General features: G+C 42.5%; 1 protein-coding gene across 1 annotated transcript in view; it reads left to right on the top strand.

Annotated features, from left to right (window-relative positions):
- Positions 1-20,954, top strand: part of RNF150 (ring finger protein 150) — a 115,606-nt gene that overhangs the window by 67,761 nt on the left and 26,891 nt on the right. Inside the window, exons 2-5 of the mRNA XM_048304578.1 lie at positions 3,885-4,135; positions 10,797-10,868; positions 11,286-11,368; positions 17,554-17,650. Of these exons, the coding sequence (XP_048160535.1) occupies positions 3,885-4,135; positions 10,797-10,868; positions 11,286-11,368; positions 17,554-17,650 (503 nt within the window). The remainder of the gene's footprint in view (positions 1-3,884; positions 4,136-10,796; positions 10,869-11,285; positions 11,369-17,553; positions 17,651-20,954) is intronic.

Raw genomic sequence — 20,954 nt, forward strand, 5'->3', positions numbered from 1 at the left:
TGTGTTGCAAGGAACATCAAACAGTGCTGTACAGGAAGGAAAACTGGTGCAGAGTTGAGGATAGCTAGATTGTGGTGGAAGGCCCAGTTCACAGGATCATGGCAGAAGGCTTGGCAGGACTGTAGGAAGTCCCTGCTTCATCCCATTAGTGGGATTTTGCTGCCTCAGCTGTGCTGACTTGCATCCTTGTGGAGCCATGCTGCAAACTGTGTCAGGGGCTGCAGAGGCAATTTTTTGTGGAATTAAACAGTGCTCTTGACTTCAAACTTGTATCAGTTGGAGCATCAAGCTGCCAGCAGAGAGTCCCACATGTGTGGGCTTAGGCTGTGGGGAGCCACTGGGAACATGTTGAGCTGCTCTTTGGTTGCTAGCCTGGTGTGAGAGTGTAGCAGTGGGGATCCTGCAACATGCATATACCAAACCAGGAGTCCCGTGGAAAGGAAATATATATGGACAAACAGATTCTTGCTAGATGTTTCAGAGATGTTTATTTCTCCAGCCGCATGGCCGGAGCTCTGCCGAGGAACTGCTACAGTCACCGGACCAAGGGTCCTTCGCCCGCGCAGGGAACACAAACCAACCAATGGGAACGAGGCTGAGCAGGGGCAGGGAAACCCCGTGTCTGTCCCCTCAGGGCCCCTCTCCCAGGGCTACACGGCGGGGGAGGGACCCCAACACCTCACCCGTTTTATTTTAATAAAAGGAGAATGAAAACAACTGGATAAACATAACAAGAACAGTTTCAAAACAAAACAAGCCACCCTCCTGAGTCTATAAATGTCCAAACAGATTCTGTGGAACATCTTAGGGCTGACAGAAGGGAGACAGAACTCTCTGAGCATGCTTTGTGGGGAAACTGAGGCAGGAGAGGGTTTAACTTCTTCCCTTCCCCTTTTCATCCCCCACTCGGCATTGGAAAGGGATTTTTGGGGAAACAGTTGGCAAAAGCATGGTTTTGTGAGGGAAACCATGGATGAAAAAACGGATTGGGAATACACTGGGGGTAATAGGACATAGGGTAAAAAGGGAAAGGTGGGATTAGGAAAGGGAGACTGTAGGGGGGACTTACAATAGAGATACTGTCTAACATGACTACGATTTTTTGCATATATACTGCCTTTTACAGGAACACCATCAGGCCCAGTGACCTGCGATGCTTGTAACCCTTTTCTACCTCGTATAATTTTGAATTCCACGACTTCTCCATCTCCCAAGCTTGGGATGCATTTTTCAGGGTTATTCTTTTTAATAGCAGTTCTATGCACGAATATGTCTTGCTGGTTGTCACACCTTGTTATAAAACCATAATTTTGCTTAACATTATACCATTTTACTATCCCTAAGATCTTAGTTACTATGATCTTTTCCTTTTTCCGAGTGGCTGCTGTTTTCTGTCTCGCTGCGTCTTTGCTCTCTCCTTTGGTCGCTCCCGTGTTGGAATTGTCGGAGCTGCTGGTGCCTGCGCGCTCTTCCCGGGGTCACGTTCGGGGCTGCGCGGGCCGGGCCGGGCCGTGCCGCTCAGTTCTCCGTGCGTCGCCTCCTCTGGTCGCAGCTTCGCTGCCGCTGCCGGGCGCTGCACCCACGTCTCGGCCAGGCCCCCGAGCGACGACCCCCCCGCGCCCTGCTCCAGCACGCGTCTCGGCTGGGCACGGCTCCGCTCCACCGCCACCGCCGCCAGCCGCCGCCCGCGCGCCGCCCCTCTCGGTCAGGCATTCACGGGGTTCGCTCCACCACACGCTGCGCGGGGCCGGGCAGGCACCGTCGGGTCCCGCCGCTCCTCGCTCCGCCGCCGACACTGCGGCTCGCGTGGCTCCGCCCGTGCGCGGGAACTGCCTCGCTGCTGCTCGCAGAGCGCTCGGTGCACGTGGCCTGGGCCGCACGGTCCCTGCGCCAGGCTTCCCTTCGCCACGACACAGCTGACATTGCTCAACAGTCTCGGTAACTAAATAATATTCACGAAAATATTCTTCCATCGGCATATATTTTGACTCCAGTATTAACTGTGTCCAAACAGTTTTCCAAAAGCCCTTGGTAAGAATTAAATCCCAAGAAATATAGAAAAAGTTCTTAAACAACCATGCCAGGAAGTGTTTCAGTTCTTTTTGAGCTTGAATCAAGCTAAAATTCACAAATCGTTGTTCAAGAATCATTTTAAGTTTAAGATAAATGTCCATATGCGGCTCCGAGAGCCAAGAGTCTTCCCACCGTTCCTCCATAGTTTAGATACGGAATAGCAAAGCAAAACCAAGAAGAGGAATCCGAAGTTTCCAGGGTTTACTCACACAAATCAGTCGCTTAGGGATCGGGGATCGTTCTGCTCACAATTCTCCACCATTATGTTGCAGTGGGGATCCTGCAACATGCATATACCAAAACAGGAGTCCCGTGGAAAGGAAATATATATGGACAGACAGATTCTTGCTAGATGTTTCAGAGATGTTTATTTCTCCAGCCGCATGGCCGGAGCTCTGCCAAGGAACTGCTACAGTCACCGGACCAAGGGTCCTTCGCCCGCGCAGGGAACACAAACCAACCAATGGGAACGAGGCTGAGCAGGGGCAGGGAAACCCCGTGTCTGTCCCCTCAGGGTCCCTCTCCCAGGGCTACACGGCAGGGGAGGGACCCCAACATGAGAGCAGTGATACTTTGGCACATTCTGGTTGTGAAACCATGTGGAAATCTGTGACTGAAAGTGTTTCTGATCTGAATGCAGAATTTGGAGGGGCTTCTCTGACAGACTCATGACCCTGTAAAACAGACTGTGATAAATGTATACGGAGTGTTGAATGCAGTGTGCCTCCCTTTCTGCAGTGTTTACAGCAATATCATCCAGATAAGTCTCAGTAGTGCTGGAAATCTGTGTTTATGTCAACCCATGGAACACATTTTACATATCTCTCCAAGATTAGTATATAGACACACACCGTGTAACTAGTTTCAGTTGAAACCTTCACCAGATCCATCTGACTTCTCTCTTGGTAAGCAGGAGGGAAGAGCAGAAGAAAGCACAGCTTTCTTGTTACTGTTTTGCCAAAGCTGGACAAATCAGAGGGCTGGGCAATCACCTACCATATGAAGTTCAGCAAGGGCAAGTGCCAGATTCTGCACCTGGGATGGGGCAACCCGGGATGTACAGACATACTGGGGAATGAGAGGCTGGAGAGCAGCGCTGTGCAAAGGGACCTGGGGGTCCTGGCTGATGGAAAGTTGAATGTGAGTCAGCGGTGCCCTGGCAGCCAAGAGGGCCAGCTGTGTCCTGGGGGCATCAGGCACAGCATTGCCATCTGGGCAAGAGAGGGGATTGTCCCGCTCTGCTCTGCACTGGGGCGGCCTCACCTCACCTCCAGAACAGTTTTGGGTGCCACAATATAAAAAAGATATTAAGCCATTAGAGAGGGTCCAAAGAAGGGGTCTGGAGAGAAAGCCATATGAGGAATGGCTGAGGTCACTTGGTCTGTTCAGCCTGAGAAGAGGAGACTGAGGAGTGACCTCATCGCAGTTACAACTTCGTCAGGAAGGGAAGCAAAGCGGCAAGCACTGATCTCTCCAGTGGGCAGAGACAGGACCTGAAGAAATGGCATGAAGCTGTGTCAGGGGAGATTTAGGTTGGATATTAAGAAAAGATTCTTCACCCAAGGGGTGGTTGAGCAGGTTGAACAGGCTCCCCGGGAAAGTGGTCACAGAACCAAGCCTGACAGAGTTCAAGAACCATTTGGACAAAGTTCTCAGGCACATGGTAGAATTTTTGGGATGTCCTGTGCAGGGCCAGGAGTTGGACTTCAGTGATCTTTGTGAGTCCCTTCCAACTCAGGATACTCTGATTCTGATTGCCTTTTGAGATCACTTGCTTTACTTAAGGTTCATTTTCTCTCTCTGTCTAATAGGCTTAGAAGATGTTGTAGCAATAATGATTCCTGAACCCAAAGGAAAAGAAATAGTGAGCCTCCTGGAAAGGAACATTACTGTGATGATGTACATAACCATTGGAACACGCAACCTGCAGAAGTACGTCAGCCGGACCTCAGTGGTGTTTGTCTCCATCTCCTTCATTGTGCTGATGATCATCTCCCTGGCATGGCTGGTCTTCTACTACATCCAGAGATTCCGCTATGCAAATGCCAGAGACAGAAATCAGGTGAGTAAGGCTGGAGTAACAGTTTGTGTTTCCAAAAAATCACCAGGGATTTAGCATAGAAGTAAAAGAAATTGTCAATGTGTAGTAAAATCAGAAAACCAGAAGAAAACCCAAGCAAGTGAAAAGAATGGGAATATAAAAATGACTGTGTTTGGGAAAAGCCAAGACTTCTGTCAATATAGATGAGATCCAAGAGAAAAAAGAAATTAATAGTGTATATATATTATGGGGGTTTTTTTCCTTATGCAAAACACACAAAAAATAGACAGAAAGTTGATGTTTATTTGTGAAAAGATTGTTTTGGTATATATAGCCAAGTGTCATAGCAAGGTATATAGCTAAAGGACCCTTGAGATCAAAATGCTGACTAAAACACTGTGAGGTATGTGTGTGTGAAGCAATGGTTCATGATAACTGAAGAAAGAAAAAAAAACAAGTATTCTCATTTTAATGCTTCCTTAGAAGGGTCTTGGGTTTGAAAGACAAACATGTCCCTCTTCATTTGACAATGATCACTGAACAGGACTGTAATGGTAGCCACCAATGTTATTAAACCATTGCTATTGGTTTTGGCATCTTGTCCAAACCCCTTGAAAGAGCTGAAGAGAAGTCAGCAGCAGTGGATTTATAAAGCACTGTCCATCTTTATGGTAGTTCAGCAGTGAATAATAATAACAATAATAATAAATTTAATATTTTCTTGTCTGGATGCAACTATCTCAGCAGAACTAGGAAGCTGAGGCTTCTATATTTCATTCTAATGGTACAGGTAGAAAATGTTATCAATGTATGAAATCTGAGGAGATAACTATTTTACTGCAGGAAAAAAAATGCACTGTAATTCAGAGAGGTTTCTGAGCCCTCAATAAATTACTGTCAGGGCCAGGAGGGTTGCCTTGCTTATTCTGCAGAAAAGGTAAATTTGAGAGTATGAATAATCATCTTGTAGAGAAAAGTGCTGCTACACACTCTGTAACAAATACTTGATGTGTAGGAATCCCTTGCCTTCCCCCACTGAAATTCAGGCATCCTCTGAAATAGAGAGCAGCTGCTCTGTATTTACAGACAGAAAGAATATATTTTCCTTTTAAATATACAGTCTGAAATTTTGGATAGCAAGAATGAGAGTATCCCAGCTGGAATTTGAACATCATTGGCAGCAGATTCACTGTGACTGCAACGGCTGTGATAATTTTTAGATGCTTTGTCTGCAAAAGCACATGCATGACTAATTTGTGTGTGTAAGTGTGCTTTCAATCAAGCAATTATACAGGCAGATTAGCAGTGTAAATAGACATACCTAAACATGAAACTCAGCAAAATAAGAAGCTCATTCAGGTAATATGTTATAGTTTGAAACTGATGTGTTTATATGTTTAAACATATTTTCTTCTCAGTATTTTCTTTCCAAAGTTTGAATGAGACCAACATGTACACAAGCAGTTGTCCTATGGAGAGGTTTTGATAACTTGGTTATGATACTAGTTCTGTTCTTCAGAAGAATTAGAAAGTGTGCCTCCTAAGCAAATTACATATTATTATTTTGAGGGGGCAAAACTGAGCAGTAATAAGGGGGAAACTAGAAAGTCTTCATGCACTTTTCTTCATACAGTTTTGTCTGACATCTAATCTCTTTATTAGCTCTTTTCACATGATAAATGGTAGCAGTATACGGACAAAACTCTATGATTTGTGTTAATGGGTTGCTGTGGCTGTTTAGTTTTGTTCCTTTTAGTCCAGACTATGGAATATAATGATGTAGGTCGTTCAGAAGAGCTCAGGTTGCTCTTACCCTTCTCATGAGTGTTCCTCTCCATTTTCCATAAAGTTCTGGGCTTTTTTTTTTCTTTGACACATTTTCTTGTAGCTCAAGGATGGGATCACAAATTTCTGGTTAAAATCATAGTGTCCTTTTGTCAAGCCTCATAAACACTTTTGTCTAGTCCTTCTGTATATGGTGACTCTCCTTTCCAGGTCTGCTTCCCTTCTTTCACTCAACAAAGTTTCCGAGCAAGCAGCAAATCCAAAAAGAACTGATTCAGTTATTCATCAAGAAAGCAATGAATCCAGCTATTGAGAGAGGCAGCTAGAAAGACCTCCTGGAATCATTTCCTGTGACTCCACAGTGAGATGAAACCCGGACATAGTCCGTCTACATCTTCAGCCACCACTCTTCCTCACCATATGTGCAAAATCCAAGTTCACATGCCAGAAAGAAGATACAGCTTACTCCAATTAGGTGCCTGATTTTGATGAGTGGAGAATCAGGATTTCAAAGATTCTCACTGAATGCCAGGGCCTATTCACCCTAGCTTGGCTGGGCATTAATGTAGTAGAGCACAGAATCGTCTTCCACTATGGGCTTGTGTGCCTACAGCCAGGGTGTCAACTACAAACATGATGAGGTATCCATTTTTATTTTAATGCATTTAATTTTTAAGAATACCTCTATGTCGGGGTATCCCGCAGTGGTAGGGAGGAGAAGAGAGATCCAGCAGGCAGGATTTGTGCAGCAAGATTGATTTATTTAATTATTTTACAACTCTTTTATAGACTTTTTTCTTCATAGTCTAATTGGTCAAAGGATCAGCCACCTGTTGGGGTGATTGGCTAAAATCCTAAAACCTCCATTGTCAAAATATTTTCCTACTGTACTATAAACAAAGGTTTGCAAGGTCACAGGTGTTCATAGTTTATAGAACTCAGTAATATCTTCCGTGAGAGAGAAAAATATCTAAATATCTCACGGGACTGGAAAGAAGCAAGAGAAATTCTTGCTAGCTGCATATTTGTATCCACACCTCTAGCACCAACAACTGTACACTACATATGGAAGTAGAAGTTAGGTAGTAATATTCACATGATTGAACCTTTTTTTCCCACCTAACAAGATGACCAGGAAGTAGGTGGTTGCCCTGATGATAAATACTTTTGATATGAAGAGGATAAATTTGTGTAAGAAAATCTGTTTTCTCAGCAACTTGTTCCTGGAGTGCTCCTGACAATGAGAGATTTGAGAGACTTTGTAAAAGGCTGTGGGAATTGTTTGCATCAAGAAACATCACATTGCAGAGCTAATTAGAAGCAATTTGGAATTACATGACAAGTTAAGTTCCAGAGAATAATACAGCAAAGTGGGACCTGATGTCACAGCCCTGTAATAGCCAGGACACAGACTTAAAAGCAGCAACAAACCAACCCTGTCAGTGTGTCAGATTTCATATTTCACCAGTAATAGTAGAGTTCCCTTTTTATTGTTTGTGAGATGGGAAAATGACGAGGGGATGATGTTTCAGCACCAGACTTGTTTACCACATTTCTTCCATGTCCCTTCTTTCCATTGGCTTCTTGTTCAGAGGAAGTTTTCTACAAAGTCATTTTGAAACTGCTTGGGCTCCTTCAGTTTTGCAGGATAGCGAAAGCCAAAGCAGGTAGTGATTGCACTAGAGTTGAGGAGGATCTTGCGTGTCCTGGGTTAATCTTCAGTATGTGACTCTCAGCATGTGGAGCATTTATCTGAGGAGGAGGACTGGTGGCTGTGGCTTGGAATGAGAGTTTTGGACCACTGAATAGAGATGTCAATCTCTGAAGCAGTTTGAAGATGCTTGCCTGTAGCGGGGGGTGTCCCGGGAGCAGGGGAATCCAGCCAGAGTCACGATATGAACACCGATACGATTTGAGCATCGTGCTCCAGTTTTTTTATTCGGTTACCCCAAGTTATACTTTTTCCAAAGTTCACGCCCCTTTCCCATGAGAAAGCCTCTAAGCAGCGGGGGAGCTGACCAGTGTATACCTTTTCCCAAGGCTGTTCAAGGCTGCCGGCTAGCAGGTGCCTTGCAAGCCTGCTTTCAGCCTGAGGCCCCGTCAGGGTTACTTCTGCAACAGCCCTGGGATGCCCAAGCCCTCCTGGGGTATCCTATATTCCACAAGGAATCCCTCTACACTTGCCATGATGGAGTCTGCAAACTTTGTGGATAGATGTGTCCAACACCTCATCCTGATGATGTGTCTTATTCTGCGCAAGGCACAAGGTGATCTCCCTGCAAAGGTGGTAGTTTAGTAAGGCCATTAAGGGAGAATCACTTACTGTAACTTCTCTTCCACAGCATTTACGGTCATTTACTTTCTCAGAAACACGTAAGTGGTGCTTTCCATGCGACTGTCCTTCCTTTTTAATGAGCACTGCCATCTCCTCAAGACCACTGCATCTGATATGCTTAACTCCTTCCAGTCCAGTACTGAATGTTGCAGCCTTGCTAATGAGATTATGAGATTTATGACTGTAAATCTCTAAGCCTCACTTTAAAGCCTTAAACTGCTGTAATACTTCTTATCTTTTAGGAAAAATCATTGGTTATTGATAGCATGCCTTGCATTCAAATGGGAGAATTCTTTGAAAGTTTGACTTTAGTCCAAGAAATTCCTGTTCTTTCAAAAACTGAATTACTCTCATTTGCATGTAAGTTATGAACTTATCTGTTTATGATAGATAAGAGAAAGCAAACATGGAAGCAGGCAGATCAAAGATGTACATGAGTTTTTAATCTTGTCCTTCACCTTCAAGAACATGCAAAAAAGAACTGAGACATTGCATTCATTAAAGTAATAATAGTGATAAAAAGGGATCACAAGCACTTTCTGAAGCAGGACATAATGGCTCTTGTCTTGCTGTATGTTACCAGTCTGTCTTTGATTTACATTAAAGAACCAAATAGCTGACAAGAAATGTTTCCAACTCTCATTCGATTCTTTTATTTAAAGGAGACTGTGAGAAAAATGGACCACAGAAAGAGATGTATAACTACAAGATACTCCTTCACATTCAATAATTAAGTTGCTGGAAAGCTCATATGTAAATCTCCTGATACCCAAGATTGTTTTCATGTCTTTAGCCAGATCTGAAATTGCACTTTGCTTTCAGTATTGCGTGTGTTTTGTCAGCCTTTCCAATCCAATAAGCTTACTCTCTAAATTTAACCCAGTGATTTTAATTGAATCTGAAGACCAAAGTGGAAATTTACTGGTCATATCTGTGTGGTGATTAGGTCTCAACTTATAAACTACCTCGAGCTTCCTTCCATTTTTGGCCTCATGCTCTCATCCCATCCAGCTGGAAACCCTTTCTGCTGACAGGCCCCTCTGAACTCTGGCACAGGAGTTTCCCAGCTCGCAAAGTTGAATGTCTTCTGAGTCACCAAAGGCTCTAAGTCTCTCTCCTCTCTAACAACGCATGGCTGGAAATGTGGTTTGGGAGGGGAGGTGAAGGGAAGAGTTCATGTCATTTATTGGTGGCAAATTCGAACACACTCTATCATGAACTGTTATAAAGCAGACAAGAAGACACTGGAGTGGGCGTTGCTGCATGAAACCATGTGAGAGAGGCGTGGAAAAAATGGGGAGTGCCCAAAGGAGGGTCACCAGTATGGTCTGGGGGTAGAAGCACATGGCATCTTAGGAAGGGTGAAGGGAGCTTGCTAAGCTGGGTGGGGAGCAGAGGAGGAGGAAGGGCTCTGCTTCCAGCTGTAAAAAGGGTGGTCGGAGAGGAGTCAGAATCAGCCTCTTCCTGGAAGTGCACAGGGTAATGGTCACAAATTACCAGCAAGGGAAATTCCATTAATATGTTTAGAGAAGAAAAAAGACTGAGATTGGTTAAGCATTGGAACAAATTATCCACAGAGGTTGTGAAATTTCCTTTCCTGGAGATATTCAAAACTTGACTAACACAGCTCTGAGTTTGAAGTTGACCCAGCCTTGAGCAGGGGGTGGGAGTACATGACCTCCCAAAGACTTTCCAGCCTGTGAGTCTGTCTACAGACCGACTGCCTTGTTGCTGGATTAGCACAAGTGAGCAGCCAAGTCCTTGGAGCACTGATACAGGAACAAGCTCCATAGCACAGGGTGCTGAGCAGCGTTTGTGTGAACTACCCCGCAATGTTTGCAGGCTCTTGCAAGGGGCAGATATGTCTGTCTCCAGTGTCTGAGGACAGGGTGTTTTGCGTCAGGCTGTTATTACATACTTTAATCCTGGTGGCTGTGACCCTTCCAGCACAGTAACAGTGTTTTGGAAATATGGGAGAACAGTCAGAAACATCACGTGGTAATTACTTTATGGTCCACTGGAGGGAAACATAGAAAGGCAAAGAATGAGCAAATGGTTATGTATGGACAGGATGTTACTGCAGGACTATGTAGTGCTTTACCTGTAAGAAACTGCAGGTGCTTCCACCTCATTTTTTTAAGGTAGACAACTCTGTATTGCAGGAAAAAAGACAGGAGAGATATTCAGAGTTTTCATGGTTAAAAAATTAACAGCTCACTTTCAGAAGTTGTATCCTGCTGAAGATCATGAACTAGTTATGGAACAAAGTAAGAATAAAGTTCAGTGTTCACTTTGATAACTGCCCAGTATATTTTTTTAACAAGTGTCATTAAAAAAAGAGAGGGAAGAAGTAGGATACCCAAATAGTGGACTTGTTACCTACACTGGTACTCGCTGCTGCAGTGTAGTGCACCTACTGTGCCCTTATTATGAATTATTATGTTTATATTTATACACTACCCTGTTCCATGTGCTTAAAATTATTAAGAAGCCTAGGGAGAAAAAGTTTTGATTTCTGCATGAAGAGTTACTGTTTGCTTAAGAGCAAATTTTGTATTGCAGCGCCGGCTTGGAGATGCCGCGAAGAAAGCAATCAGCAAGCTGCAAGTCAGGACGATCAGGAAAGGTGACAAGGTAATTTTTCAAAATGCTTGTTACTAAATGAAACTTTGTGCCGAGGATTCCTTCAGGCCTCTGGGACAATGAGGCAGAGCAGAAATGCCAATTGCTTATTTAGCTACTGTGTCCTTCAGGTGGGGGAGGAGTGCTGGTAAGTGAGTTACAGATGGAATAAAGTGGGCAGAGAGAGTGATTCAGTTAAAGATGCAGAAAATCCTGAAAGTTAAAACATCTTAAATAAATCTGCATGCTTCCCAGTGCAAGTTTCCAACTGGAAACATGTCAGAAAACCTGACTTGCTGGTTTTGAAATGCGTTACTGGATTTGCAGTCTTCTTCAGTGACTGTTTTACTTTGTCATGTAGGCTCTTAAATGAAGAGATTAGCTAACAAAATAAAAAAATGAATATGATGAATATTCTCTTTCCTGTAGGAGACTGAGCCAGACTTTGATAACTGTGCTGTTTGTATCGAAGGCTACAAGCCCAATGATGTTGTCAGGATATTGCCTTGCAGGTAAATTGAAGGTGCTTTTAGCTCTAATAATCTCTACTTCAAGACAGTCTCTGCTCTCAGTTTCACGCTGATGAGATTACCTGAGAACTTGGGGAGGGAAGGGTGAGTTTATTATTTTGGCCTGTTTAAAATCTCTTGGTAAAGATACCTGAAATGCCTCTTTATTCAATGTGAAGTGAAACTAGTGTTGATGGTGGTGAGACCCTGAGGGTTTAGTATGGCAGTCAGAAATTTTGTCTGACCTGGTCCTACAACAAAGTCTTCAGTGGGATTTTTAAACTAAAGTTTTGATTCATCTGTTTTCCTCACTGGTTTTTTTTAATCAGCCCAGAATAAATGCCTTAGGAGAATTTACCTCTGACTTGAAGGTGAGCCCTGGCCACAGCAGCCTGGGATAGAGCAGGCTCCTGCTCCCAATAGAGCTACTTCTTTCGCTGTCCTGGGCCTGAGAAAAGGATGACTTTTGTCAAAAAAGATCCCCAGCCATAGAAAGAGATGCACTGAGTAAAACATGCCTCATGAGAAGATGCCCTGTGCAGCAAGTCCACCCACAGTGATGTGACACAGGAGTGCAGCCTGTTGCCATCTCTAACAGCTGTATTCATCTTTGTGCTGTTGTATTGTCATTTGTGAATTGTTACCTAATGGAAGATTTCTCTGAGGAAATCAATTTCTTAGGAAATTTCCTAGGATCAGTTGCCCCTAGGAGAGGAACAGCGTTTGATTTCCCTAGAAATACCAATCTGAACTGCTGCACATACAGAGCAGAGATTTTATTTTTTTCAATAGAACTTCTTTCTTCTCCTGTGTAATACTCACTGGCTTGAGAAACCAAAATACTTGATTATTTTCCAGCTATGTTGTACCCTAGTAGATATTTGAATGTTACAAGCTGTCCATTTCTGTTAGTTCATGTGACTCATTAAATCTGTTTACTGCCATCACTAAATGGCTAACACAAAGCAACAGATTAATCATAAATTAATCATAAATTTGACCTACTGTAAATCTCCCACAAATTGCATGTGAACTCTTTTTTTTTTTTTTCTACAAGCAGACACAAACACATCACTTCATGAAGCAGAAATACAGAAAAATGAGAAATTACCAGAAAATGTGGACCTTGGTTTGGCATCAAGCCTGTTTGCACAGAAGCAGAATAAAGCTTGGAAAATTTGCATGACAGAGACAGGCAGTGTTTGGAAGTAGATCTACAACAGCTTAAATATATGTTTAAGCTTTAGCTTTCACTTGTGTCTCACCTCATAATTCAGTGAGCCTTTGTCATCCACGGCGTTGGGTCAAGCACAGTGAATAGGAAACACAGAGTTAACAGGTGGTATTTAGTTCTTGGCTGACTTGAAAGGTCGCCCAGAAAATGACTCATGCTAAAAGGGTAGGAGTAGCAGAACTGTCTTGTAAAATACCCACAGACCGAGCCTCAGCAGTCTGGAATTATAAAAACCCAAAGATCTTTCTCAAGTAGCTATTTCACCAACCCTGGCTGTCCTGCTACACAAACTGCAAGGGGAGTGTTTTACATACTCACATGGGTTTGAATTTCTGAAACATGAAATGGTACTCATGATTCTTTCTGCTGTTTTCAGTCTCATCTCCTCATCTAAAACAAAAAAGAAAGTGGATTAATTTCTGTTTCTGTGAAGTGAGTAGGAGTGTGTTATATCTTGATAAAGACCTACAGACTGTAGTTTTCCCACTCTGGCATCCTCAGTTAAGCCATGTGCAGTTTCTAACATGGGAACCTCATTAAGCCGCCAGTATAGCAGTAGATGAGCTCAGGAGTCAAATAGATACATGTTTACTAGGATTTGGCTGTTTTCCCAAATGTCCTCTCTTTTCTGCTGGCTCTGGGATAGCTGTTTTTATGTACCCCACTCTGGAAAGCTCGGAGGAGAATTCCAAATGAACTTGTGCTTCTTCCTCTCTGTCTTCATCAGGCAGTTCCCACAACTGACTGTATTAATAAATTTCAGTCTACAGAGTGTATTAAATAAATAAGGAATGACACTTGGTAAAAGTAAAAAGCGTTGACTTGCAGCCGGTTTTATATTTAATGGTAGCAAACATCTCTGAAGTTTGAGGGCATTGACACAAGATCAAATGAAACCAAGTTCGTCATTCCCAGAGTGACATCTCTTGTCACAGCCCTACTTCATTCTGCTTGTCTTCCATCTCCAGCTTCAAAACACCATTGTCTTTTCTGCTCTAGCTTTGGAGAAGGTACTGGTGCTGCTGCTCCCGGTGTGTGCCCTTAACTAAACTTTTACTAACTTTACTAAACTACAGAGAGGCAAGACATTTCTTTCAACCTTATCTCTGCTGAGTGCCTCATAAGTTCTTTTTTTTGCCATTTCATTTCTTTCTCCAATAAACACATTCTCTTACTTTGTTCCACCTCATTCTTTTCCCCTGAACCTTCACTCTATGAACAACTCTGAGTTCAGAGAGTTTTCACTCCTGCTTTTTCTTTTTATTAGCTTCCTATGAAAATTATTTCATCACACACATTCTTCCCTTTGATTCCTCCTCTCACCCTCAATGTCATCTTCTTGTGTCCTCCTCAGAAGTAAATGATACTGTACAGGCACCCCCTAAAATCTCAAACCTTCTTGTTGGATACTACAGTGCTACAGTCTCTCACAAAAATTCTTAATCCTTTACTTCAGCCCTATGTCTAATCCAGGCAACTGATGCTCTTACTTAGGGTTATCAGGGATGTGCCTCTCTTTTTGCATAGGTGAGACTAGGAATGGAAGGTGGGAGAAGAACAGTTTCCCTTAATCTTGAAAAAAAGCCTCTCAAAATTGTTGGCAAGCTGAAAGCTTTACAATAGTTGTAGTACAGTCATATTTTTATTATTATTATAATTTTGGCTGAGTGCGACATGATTTTTTTTCCTTGTATGATTAAAATTGCAGCTTTAAAGAAAACAAGTACGTTACAAACAAAAGCAATCTCTAGTTAAAAAATGTGAAGTGCTATTTAGATAATAGTAAATGGAATGCTCTGGGACTCTGAGGTTCTTTTGCTTTGTGTTTTGTGAGCTTTGCACAGCCATGTGCAGTCACAGGAGAGTGCGGGAGGGATCTCAGGAGGCCACCACCTCTGGAACAGCACAGGGGCACTGGCACGCATGTGTCGTTTTTGGCAGCTTTTTCCAACACAATCTGCAGTCTCCCAGGATGAGGACTGCAAATTCCCCTGATAATTTATTGCAGTGCTTCGTTACCTTGACTGTGGCGAAGCCTTTCTTATTGTGTAACCTGGACCTCGCTTGCTGCAGTTTAAACAACACCATTGTGCCTCTTATCCCTGGGAGAGGTGGAGAACAGTTGTTTCCTTCCCCTTATGAAAACCTTTTTTTATGAGGTTGTGACATCTCGCCTTCCTCTCTGTCAACTAATCAGTTGCAGTTCTTTTGAGAAACTTTCCAACCCATCCAAATCAACATGGTTTTGCAATGAATGTGGTTGCACACAACAGGGAAAAAAACCTGTATTTTTTTTTTCTAGCTTTGACTTTGATTGTGAAAGCCATGTCCTGAGCCTGAGCTTGAAACACCTCTTACTGTCTCCCTGTATGGGTCATTACTTCTGAAATCATCCATGATGGCTCTATCCTCTCCTTCAATTTAAAATTTGCATCATTCAGAACTGCAAAGGGAGGGATTTTTGTTGCAGTTGATCTTTTTACATCTTTGTCTTACCATGTGACAGTGAAATACTGCAGTTGCTCTCTCATCTTACTTTGTGCTGACCCTTCTTTTGCGTGAATTTGGAACATGAAACAATTGGCAATTTGTTGAATGCCATAAGCATGTACACAGTGCTATACCTAATAAACTTTCAAATCCAGATCTGCAAAGCCTGCCACCTTGCTTCCTGCACAAATGTTTACATGTTCAAAACAGATATTATAAGAGCTCATTGTATAATGCAGTACAAAAATTTTAAAAGGCAAATCTTTATCTGATTTTCAGTACCATTCCATTATTCTGTGTATTTATGTCAAATAATCAAGTTCCTTCTGTAGTATATATTAAATCTGAAATTAATGGAGTCATAATACACTGTGCTAAATTAGTATTGAGAAGTGCAAAGTGACAGGATCTGTCATGTATTTAAATTACTTGGCATTGTTAGGATTTATTTTAGAATATTGTTTTTGAACCCAACTTTAGGAACACTGAATTTCAGATTTTAAGGTCTTTAAGGCATGAAAGTGTTCCAAGCTTTTGATGATGAGGAAACATCATGAAATTCTCTAATATGAATCCCAGTTTGACTGAGGCTTTCAAAGCTGGAGATTGAAAACAAAAGGGGATTTTCTGGTCTATGGTAAAATGTCTTGGTGGAAACTATGTATTTTTTATTCAAAACAGATTTTGGAAATCTGTTTTGTTTTCTGAGAGATTAATAAATATCTCCGGTTTTGTAAATGGACAGATTATTTTGGCACAAACGTGTTTGCCAATAAGCATATTTGTTTATGAATTTGATTATATAATTAAAGAAAACCAATCGCTGACAAGAATTTCATCGTTATTTCATGTAGCTGAAAGGCAAGACATAGACTTTCAGTATCCTCCATGAATTAACAAACTCAAGAAAATCTGTTCGTTAGAATTTTAAATGTAAAATTACACATGCCTAAGAACTGTATCTTTATGCTTTCACCAATTCAGAATGCTTGTCTGATGATGTGCTGAATATGCCCCTCCTAAGATAGAAGGAAGGAAGGAAATGTTAAGCAGGACAGAGACCAAAATCTGGTTCATTTGTTGTTATCCATTAGGTCAGGTCTTCTTTGAAAGGCCAGCTGTGAACTTTAGTAGCCTTAGTAAAGTAGTGGCTCAAACTTTAAATATCACAATGCTTCATTTGATTAATCACGTTGACATGCAGGATCAAATGAGGTTTGATACCCCAGCCAACTGATATAATTAGACTAGATCAAACTTCCAAGAACGTTTGCTCTTTCCCATAGTTGTATGAAGTGATACAAAGCACAGGAATGCAATAATTTGCCGTGTGGTGACACAGTACGTCTGCTGACCCATTCAGCTGAATAAGTAGCTGTTAAATATCTAGAGTTACTTTGGTACATTAAGTGACTCTGGCACTCTCAGAGATTGCATTTCCTCATAGAGGCTGGTATGGGCCATGCTCCAGGCAGAGCCTTAGGATCATACAGATATTTAGGTGTTTCAAGTCCAACAACAGACCCAGCACTGCCAAGCCCACCACTAAGGCAAGTCCCCAAATGCCACATCCACACGTCTTTTAAGTGCTTTCAGATACCACTTCCCTGGGCAGCATGTTCCAATGCCTGACCACCCTTTGGGTGAAGAAATGTTTCATAGTATTCCAAGTAACAGAATATGCTCTCAAGAGAGAGTACAGTCAGTCAGGTACACGCACTAAAGATCTCTACAGTCATTATCAGTTTGCATCAGGCAAAGCTAAACAAGAAACTTTCAGTTCCTCCACCTGATTAATGTCTAGGAAAAGTGCTGCCCAGCAGCTGTGGAGCTCAGGTAGTTGCTTAGTGGTCGCTTCAGACTCAGAACAGGATTAGCAACAATTCCTTCAGGGAATTGTGTAGGAGCTCTCTCTGATGGGCAGCTTCTAAAGAGCAGGGAAGTCAGAGAGAATATTTTAAAAAGCATTGTACTGGTTTTTCTGTTTAAATGAAAAGTATATATTTTTTTTTCTAATTCATTTTATTTCTTTATGCCTCTATCCCGAAAAATACTAGACCCTCAATGGCTTCACATTTAAATTATGTGTAATCAGGTTTGTATGTAGAACCATTAAGAAAAACTAACATGATTTTTACCTTTACCAGCAAGCAGCTTTTGTTTACTGACAGCCTTTAACATTTAAAGAATATGGGGTTTGCTAATGCATTTTGTATATTTTCCCTAAGTCTCTAATTATGTAGATCTTCTATTCCAAACACACTGAAATGTGCACATCTATTTGAGTTGCTGCAGGAATCATTTTAGCCTTGTGTGCATAGGACCTAGTTTTGCAGTCCTTGCAGAGGTCACAAACTGCACGAGTTGAAATACTCTCACTTAACTGAATTCAGTATCATCTGGTACTAAGTGGTAAATTGTGCTGTGGTGCATTTGAACTAAGATATCCTGGTTTTCTTTGCAGGCATCTTTTCCACAAGTCCTGTGTTGACCCCTGGCTGCTAGACCATCGTACCTGCCCCATGTGTAAAATGAATATTCTGAAAGCTCTAGGGATTCCGGTAAGCACTTTGCACAGCAGCCCATTGGGGCAGAAGGGAAACACCAGCCACCTGGGTATATCCCTAGCCTTTGCCTGTCTGTTCCCATCTTACTCTTTTTGCCATGTTATTGAATAATTAATTGATTTATAAAGGGAAGTACAATTGGAAATGTCTGACTCTACCTCTCTCCTGCACCCCACTAGTATTAGCAAGGAAGACTGTGTGTATGAGGGTTGGTTGGGTGTTGTGATGTGCATGTCTTGTTGCCTGCTTGGTGGAGCAGAAGATTGTTCACTGGTGTTATGGTGGTTTTATAGAATCTTTCACATAGCTTTCAGAACTGGATTTATTTTTTTAATCATGCGCTCGGTTCAAATATGAAAGCAGGAAGTCTGGAAATAAAATTTTCTCTGCTATACTTGTCAAGGACAACTGATTGCTTGTTCTGGGGAAGGAAGTCCTTTTCTGTCAGGTTTCTCCTAAAGTCTATCTGGAGCAAGATCTGCACTCCTAACTCCAGTTAAGGGCCATTTCTCCCAGTTACTAAGCATGTGGTGGAGCACATGACATACCAGAAATTGTTAAGCTCTTCATTATTTGGAACATTCAAATGTGGTTAGAAACTGCCAAAGTAATTGATCTTTCTAAGTCACATCTTTGCATTCAGATAGTGTTTGTCCAGTCTGCCATACAGTTTCCCAACTGGAACTATCGCAAAGCTCAGGGGCTTCACCAGGAAGGAGTGAGTCACTCTCCCCCACTATGCAAGGCTTGTGAAGTTCAATAATGAAACACCTCCAGCTGATGCATTAACAGGTGCTGTAAATACCCCGCCCCGAGCTTCAGTCAGTGATGCACCAGTTCACATTTGAAAGAGCTATATAAAGTAAAACAGCTCACGTGAACGTACTGGGGAGCTGGTATAGCCAGTCCCAGAGAACTCCGTTTCATGGAGACTAGGAAGCAGGTTGCAGGCAGATATGTTAATAAACCTAATATAATCCAAACGAAAAACATGCAAAGGGGAAAAAGAAGCAGGGCATTGTAGCTAGGGTAACACATCGAAACGCAACTGTTAAAATCAGCATTTGAGATGAAAAACCAGAATGAAGGCTATCTCTGTCATTCAGCATCTCTGCACCTCGACTTAAATACGGAAATATTTCCCCAGGTTCCATGTCTTAGCTCACAGGCCTGCCACGAGCAGTTACACAGGGTTCTGACACCTCTTCTCCGTGCCTGTATTGTTCCATGGCTTCCTTGTGCATCTGACAGCACCATACCATTTTTGCTCTCACACTGGCCCATTCAGATTTTTGTCCAAGCACTTCATTAACTTGCTCTTTATCCAGCTTCATAATCAGGAGATACAGGCAAACCAGACCAATGCTTTCTGGAGAGCTGCAGTGAGGTATTAAAGGCGTCCCAGAAAGTTTAGTGCTGTTAGAATTTACATCCAGAACACAGTTCTCACTGGCTTCACTGGCTGCTGCTGAAGGCTAAGCATGTCCACAGGCTGTTTGAGGCTGGGCACAGCTAGTGGAACAAAAAACATGCCCAGAGGCCATGTGCAGAAGTTTTGGTTTACATGGCTGGATTTCACTGCATATGAACAGCTCTGTAGTGGCAGGTGTAGAAGTACCTAATTGCCAGGAACAATTGAAGCACCATTCACTTTCCACAGCCATTGTTTCCCTTCTTGTAGCTCCCTGTCTTCTCTGTACTGCACAGCAGAACGGGCATCCATCCTGCTCTCCTCACTGAGAGCTTTCTGCATGGAGCTTCTGTGGAAATAATTGTACTGGGCATGTAATTAAAGATGCTGCTGTAACCTACATGAACAACTGGTTCAAGTTAAGATTTCCGAATCAGCTTTAGTGTTGGTCTGTCTTAACACTAAAAATAAAGCACTTGGATGTTAATGTTCCACTAGCAAAGTTTTTTTAGGGGATTTTATTGTATGAATTTCTGTAAAAATTTCCTTCAGGTTGTTCTAAGACAAGCTGAAAACAGCCCTCTCTTGGAGGAGGCATACTGGCATACATGGATCATTGGATAGGTTCATGAAGGGAGAGCCTTATCCCTCAAAGTGACTTACAGTAAGAGCTGCTGTCCGTGGGAAATTGGAGTAGATGGTAGCCTTTGTGTCAGGTCTCCTCTGGCTGACAGCAAAGGAAGTGGAGGTCTAAGAGCATCTGGTAGCTTGACAGTTAAAAATTCCTATACTGGTATCAGTTGCTCCTCTTCCTCTCTTTTTTCTACCTTCTCTTTCTAAAATACACCTCAGCTCATGCTTATCGCTTTCCTACCTTATGCTCTCTCCTGCTTCTCCTCTGCATAACCCCTCCTGCCCAACCTGTGTCCTTTTGATCTCCTGCTCAGCTCACAGGACCTGTTTTCCATCTGCATAGAAATCATGTTGTCCTCACCCTTCTCACTGCCCAACACCAGCTGAGGGCAGCCTAGGGTGCACATCATTTCCTAAGGTGTGCTTTCTGGTGCTCCCATGAGCCAAAAAAGCCACCAGCACACATGAACTGGTGTTTTTAGAGACTCATCACTTAGCCAATTGTCCATAGGCTGCTGTGGGAAAAGATGTTGCCCTAAAAGAACCTGTAAAGTTCTAGGGCTTCTCAGTGAGAGGTGGCAAACATTTCTGTAGAGTGGATGAAGCAAAATGTCATTCCTTAGCCACATTCTTGGGTCTTGCTGAGCCCTCTTAGCTGAAATTTCCACACACAAAAGAAGGAAAAAGCCTTAGGCAGGCATCAGCCTCTGATGGAAATGAGGAAATCTTACCATGACAGGCTATGGGGTTTTTTTCCTGCCACATGCATGTTTGTCCTATGATTGTTATTAAAGACCTGGCTTGCGTGTCTGTGGATATATTGTGCTTCATTTAGCTGGAAGACTTGGGATTTTCCAGGAAAGGATTGGTTAAACCCTGAATATCTAAATGTTTCAATTCAATTCACAAGTAAACTCTGCATTTACTTTGTAATAGAGACTTCAAATATTATCTACCCTAAGCTCAGATTTCCCAGGCAGCCATGAGGCACCAAAACTCCTGCACTCATTTTCACAGTAGCTGGGCACCCCAACACCTCCACTTTTCTCCGCGGCACTCTGTAGCTCCATAGGATTATTAACTAACTACCTACCAGCAAATGGTTGGCCTGACCTTTTCCACTGTCTCTCTGCTGGCAAATCCAGCTCAGACTACACCTGCAATATTTGAAATGGATTACCAGTTGGAAGTGTCTTTCACTTTTAAAGAACTACATTGCTATTGGGACAATCATATCACATAAAATATTTTCCC

This window comes from Corvus hawaiiensis, chromosome 5 (genome assembly GCF_020740725.1).
Source record: "Corvus hawaiiensis isolate bCorHaw1 chromosome 5, bCorHaw1.pri.cur, whole genome shotgun sequence".
In the NCBI taxonomy this organism is placed as follows: domain Eukaryota; kingdom Metazoa; phylum Chordata; class Aves; order Passeriformes; family Corvidae; genus Corvus; species Corvus hawaiiensis.